We start from the raw sequence: 6,000 nt of genomic DNA on the forward strand, positions 1-6,000 counted from the left end.
TATTCCACTCAATCCACCCTTCCAGGATTCCACTAATGCCACCGGCCCTAGTACTTTGTTCACATGTCACTCACTCTGTCGGTGTACATGTTACTTGATACTACATACTAGTGCTTAACCAGCACTTGCTTTCAACGCTTGCATCTATCTGGTCTCAAGTTTAATATTCCATAAACTTCCAGAAAATAATGCAGCTAAAAGAAGTCACACCTAGAAAAGTTTCACTATTAGTAACAAGTTTGTCGACATTACTTGTCACTCGTCCCTTGCTTTCTGTGATCTACCAACCTTTCACACCTGACTATGAAATCTCTCCTATTAAATCAATGTATAACTGTAGTTATATTCAGTGACATCACAACAACAACACTTGTCGTAACAAGTGTCAATAACAATTACACTTGCCGCAGTGTCAAGTATCAACAAGACAGAGCCTCAGTCACAAGGGGGGGGGGGATGTTCCTTGGGGCTGTATACTTCCGATGAAGTGACACATGTAACTTTCTTTACTCAAGATTGTTACTATTGCTACTGTCAGTATCGGCATTTTCCTTGTTCAGGAATTAAGTCAGATGACGTTCACTTTCCCTGTTCGGGATTGCTATTGCAGGGGTACCCATTTCATCTGATCAAATGCAACTGCACTTCGACCTTCATCTCAGTGGTTACCTGAACGTTCCCTGTTCGGGATTGTTCGCTTCAGTCCCGTTGTGAGGGGGGGGGGGGGGGAATAACCTGGCTACTGTCAAATGACATCAGTAAACTTCACTGCTGTGAGAAACCACTATGCTTACATGTATATGCTTATAAGGGCATTTATAGTGACACATCGATAATGGGAACTCGATAATAAATGCCAATTTAATGGGTAATGGGACATGCTTATACCAGTAAAATCTTTATCCACAATCCAAAACTTATCTCGTCAATTTCAGCAACATCTGGCAACTTTCACTAACAAGTGCAACACTTGCAAAGGTTCTTAATATCCATGGTGTTCCTGGTCAGTAACATTTGCCATAGTGACAACTGTTGTAATTTGTTTAAGTGTTCCTAATCCTTTCAATTGTTCTTAGTCCGTTTTAACTTTTATCATCCGTTAAGGAGTGGTAAATACTTAAGCCAGGGTCCCAGACCCTGTTCTCCTTCCCTATCACCATTGTACTCTTACCTATCATTGCAAATGTTAATGAGACAAATGAAAGAATAAATGCATTCATAAATCGACATGTCCTAGACTCTTTGAGTGTCTTATTATCTACTTGTCATATAGAGAGAACTGGTGGAGGCTAGACTGTAAAACCTTGGGTGACAGATGACTATCAGTCAGCTTGCCATCCTCGACCTGACCCTAGTCAAATTGGTAGTGACAATATTTTGTAGTTGTCACTGTAAGTGTTCATCACTTGGCCAAAATTGTATTACTTGTACTCGTTTCACCTCGTCCAGTAATCTCTTTACAATGACTGCATGTAAAAATGTGTCTTTGTTGGACAATAGCAGACACATACATTGTACACTTGTATATGAACTAGCACTTGTTCTAACTAAGAAGTTATATCAAATAAAATTATTATATTTCACTTTGTTTGAAATCGAATTTGGCAATCATATAAAACAGAATGAGGTAGTCTATATTCCTAGTTTCAGAGGTAAATTTAGAATTCGATACCAAAAAAAAGGAAGAATGATCTCAAAAATTTGGTTGTGAAGAAAACTAAATATCCTAACTTCTTCTCTAAAATACTTCCTATAAACTTACTTGAAGAGTGTCAACACTGGAAACAACTGGAGCAAGAAGCTTGAAAAGGACTGGAACGAGAAGCTTGGGAAGGGCGGGGACAAGAAGCTTGGAAAGATGTTAAGAGCTAGGTGTGGCGGAGGAAAGTTTCTTGCAAGGAGAGTGATGCAAAAAGTTCTTTAGCATCACCTGTCTACCCTTTTATACGAAACCTCAGGATCCACTGTCACCAAAATCTAATTTGCATAATCAGTGCCAATTGGTTGAAAGTAATACCTCAGACAACCTAGTAATGCTGATTGGTTAATTCATTTCCAATACATTTATACATGTCCTTATTATCAAAGTTCATTGACTCTACAAGCAGTTCTCTTCTGTGTACGACTCTACAGACAGTTTTCTTCTGTGTCTAACATACCCACAAGACTCATTTGACATCAGAAATGCCACTTACTCTCCTAATTTTAAGCCATAAAACTTGCATTGATAAAAACTAGAACATCATACCCAGATGAATATGATACCTTTTGCTACATTTATCACCATTTTCCTTCCTAAATATTTCACAATATTCCATAATGTATTGGGCTTAACCCACTACTTTCACTGCTACTGGTACCTCAGTTCGTATTTGCCGGTCAAAACAATGTGGACACACCCACTACTATAGTATGCAAATGAGTGTCTCAGTGAGTGACTTTCCATTCATAATTCCAATCACTACTGCGTGTTACTGCGTAAGAGATGTCTTACGCCGGAAAAGCTTCCGTATGCAAATAAAAAGAATGGGCGGGGCTTGACTGGGAATCACGCACACACAATAAACCAATGCGCGTACTCGACTTGTCCGCGGGGACAAAACGGAAATCAAGTCGTAAACAACTTCATTGTATCCATTCATAACGGTGTCGGAGGTCAATAACTGTCACAAGAACTACAGAGGGCGCTATGCCTAAATACCACAGCTTCTTAGAATTCATTGCCCTAACGCCAGTAGCCATACACAGAACTTAAATCTTCTTTATGAATAGACTGTCTCCTCGTGAATTACATATATGAGTCTTTCTGTACTGTGCTTCTTAAAGGGAAATATATATTTTCAATTTTTTTTTTCGGGGGGGGGGGGTATATGTCACATTATTACACGTGAAGAGTTTCATCCCCCCCAAAAAAAACAAAAACAAAAACAAAAAACAAACAAACAAACAAAAACGTGTAGACCCTACTGTACAATTGTAATTTGTATATCCATTATGGTCCATCAGAGAAAGTTGCATTAAAAACACCCAGAACTTCTACCAGGAGCACGTTTTTAGATTTTAAAGCGACTGGGCTGTGTATCCCCACAAAGCCGTATGATGAATTCAGAAAGCAATTCACACTGCATGAAAAAAAACAACAACAACAAACAAACATCTATACAAGTGAGAGTGTCCGAGAATAGATCTGTTACTAGGCAACCCTCATTCCACTAGATACTTTCTACTGTAATATTAGTAGTAATAGTTGTTGCAGAGCAGTTACCAATGACATGTGCTGGTCTCTTAACAGTTTGTAGTCTATCGTTATACTCCATAGTCCACCTCCTATAAACAGTAACCGTTAGAGTCTAGAGAGTCTGATGCCAAGTTTAAGAAGAAATCTAGACGTTTAATTCCAGGCCTAGATTTGTCTATTTATTTTTCTAACAGTTAGGGCCTAGATGATATCAAGTTTGACAAGCTATTTTGTTGGTTCTAACGGAATAGGCCAGGGAGGTGCTCACCTCCCTGGTTAGGCCTTGCCCTGGGCTAGCGTTAGTTCAAAACCATGAAAACTTTTTGATAAATATTATGAGGTGTCACGCTTCTCCCGCGTCCCACTATTTTGATCTTTGTCTAACGTTAGTTGAACTTGTAGTTCACCACTCTTTACATAGCCCTGCATGTCGCTGCACACAAGTGTCGCGACACTTGTGTGTAGTGATAGAGCTGTGCACAAATACGCCTAGCAGTGGTTTCTAGATCTAATAGGCCCTACCCCACTACTTAAACGCGCTACGCAGGGATGCCAAGTTCAAAAAAATTTTATGAGTGAGATTTTCATGACCCGGCATCTCGGAGCGCGAATGTGCGCGCGAGCGAGGGTGTGGGAGGGGTTTTTCCACCTGTGGCCTCCCACAGTAACGTTTTTTAGGGAGCTTTTTCAATTTTTAGCTCTTAAACAATGGTGCGATCAGGTGTATACTTAAGTGGCTATTTTCCTTATTTCGAAAGACAAAAGGGAAATTTACCTTCAATTTCAACTATCACACTTTAATCTTTTAAGCTATGCTCCTTATTATAGGCCCAAGTTGAAGACTTCGCCCAATGAGTGAGAAAAATGGGTGCCATGCGTGAGATGGACACTAAATGCTTGGGTCTCACGCAGAATGCGTGAGAGACTTGGTAATGGTAGCTCTGCTAACGTTAGTATCAGTTTCTTATAGTTAGAAATAGAATATCTACCCTAACATTGCTGTAACAAGTTACGGAGTCAATTTATAGGCCTATGGCTATGCCCAAATATGTATTTGTCTAGGGCCTAGGCCTAACGTTATATTGGCAAAGTGATTTAAGTAACGTTACACGTAACAGTTAGGATCTAACTATTGCACGTTTTTATATAGGCCCTACCCTCTAGGTGCCTACTACCACGTAGGCACTAGGCCTACGACTATTAGTACCAGGTAGTAAAAAAGGCAACTCAAGACTAAGAGATCTTTTCTTGTGATTTCTTTCTGGGAATTGTGGTGGCTCTGAAAAGAGCCTTTGGAATTGACTAAGGTCAAAAAAGGACCAGTTTAAGCACGCTCGCCACGGATGCGGCGGGCAAGCTGGATGTCCTTTGGCATGATGGTCACACGCTTGGCGTGGATGGCGCACAGGTTGGTGTCCTCAAAGAGGCCAACCAGGTAGGCCTCGCTGGCCTCCTGCAGAGCCATGACGGCAGAGCTCTGGAAGCGGAGCTCGGTCTTGAAGTCCTGGGCGATCTCACGGACCAGACGCTGGAAGGGCAGCTTGCGGATGAGCAACTCGGTGCTCTTCTGGTAGCGACGGATCTCACGGAGAGCGACGGTCCCAGGCCTGTAGCGATGGGGCTTCTTGACTCCACCGGTAGCTGGGGCGGACTTGCGAGCTGCCTTGGTGGCAAGCTGCTTGCGTGGAGCCTTACCTCCAGTAGATTTGCGGGCAGTTTGCTTGGTACGGGCCATCTTGACTTGCGATACACAATCTATGATACTGGTCGAAACGCGGGACTTGCGTTTATATACTTCACATTTGCGCGCCAAAGTTAACTGTGACGTTTTGCTCTCTGATTGGCTTACGACGTCGATGACGAATATGAGGAGCCTGAACGCACTGAAGCCACCTTTTATCTGTAATAAATTCTTTCAAGGGAAAAAAATATATACCATAATAGTATATTACATTGAATTAGTAAGTTTATCAAATAACTGATACCATGCACAGCAAGATAAAAACCCCATTTTTACAATTTCACTTAATCAAAATTGTATTCGATGAGAGTTTCATAAGCTCCACCGACAAGTCGTGTCTTCTGTGTCATGATTGGTCAACCTAAACTCTACGAGCCGCTACAAAGAAACACGCGAAGCGGTAATATTTTGTTCAATATTTTCTTTCTTTGAACCGAATGTCTATTAGATATATTACAAAGATTCAGTGTCTAATATCATTTGCAGACTAATGAGAGATATGTACAATGCATATTCAACTCTTCGATAGTGTAAAATGAACATTTGCTCGGGATTGGAGTCCGAAATGAATATTGTTGAGGTTCGCCGGTAGTGAATGACGTCATCGTAAGGGAGCGCTGTCATCTACGTCCGCATAGGAATTATTTATACCCTGCCCCTTCCAAGTTTCCTCATCAGTTCTACTAATCAAGCAGAGCAATAACTCACCATGTCTGGACGTGGCAAAGGAGGCAAGGGACTCGGAAAGGGAGGCGCCAAGCGTCATCGCAAGGTCTTGCGTGATAACATCCAGGGAATCACCAAGCCCGCTATCCGTCGTCTGGCTCGCCGTGGAGGTGTCAAGCGTATCAGCGGTCTCATCTACGAAGAGACACGTGGTGTCCTCAAGGTTTTCCTCGAGAACGTCATCCGTGATGCCGTCACCTACTGCGAGCACGCTAAGCGCAAGACCGTCACCGCTATGGACGTCGTGTACGCCCTGAAGCGCCAGGGACGCACCCTGTACGGCTTCGGCGGTTAA

The 6,000-nt window shown here is 42.0% G+C and overlaps 2 protein-coding genes across 2 annotated transcripts; one reads left to right on the plus strand and one right to left on the minus strand.

Annotated features, from left to right (window-relative positions):
• Positions 1–4,562: 4,562 nt before the first annotated feature.
• LOC140233247 (histone H3, embryonic) lies at positions 4,563–4,973 on the minus strand. Its single transcript, XM_072313357.1, has one exon. It carries the CDS (start codon positions 4,971–4,973, stop codon positions 4,563–4,565), a length of 411 nt encoding a protein of 136 aa, XP_072169458.1.
• A 715-nt stretch (positions 4,974–5,688) lies between these two features.
• On the plus strand, positions 5,689–6,000 carry LOC140233248 (histone H4). The gene has a single exon (XM_072313359.1). It carries the CDS (start codon positions 5,689–5,691, stop codon positions 5,998–6,000), a length of 312 nt encoding a protein of 103 aa, XP_072169460.1.

The sequence above is a fragment of the Diadema setosum genome, chromosome 9 (assembly GCF_964275005.1).
Source record: "Diadema setosum chromosome 9, eeDiaSeto1, whole genome shotgun sequence".
NCBI classification, from domain to species: domain Eukaryota; kingdom Metazoa; phylum Echinodermata; class Echinoidea; order Diadematoida; family Diadematidae; genus Diadema; species Diadema setosum.

Coding starts and splice junctions, on each gene's coding strand:
- LOC140233247 (XM_072313357.1), bottom strand. CDS start 4,973: ATGGCCCGTACCAAGCAAACTGCCCGCAAATCTACTGGAGGTAAGGCT.
- LOC140233248 (XM_072313359.1), top strand. CDS start 5,689: ATGTCTGGACGTGGCAAAGGAGGCAAGGGACTCGGAAAGGGAGGCGCC.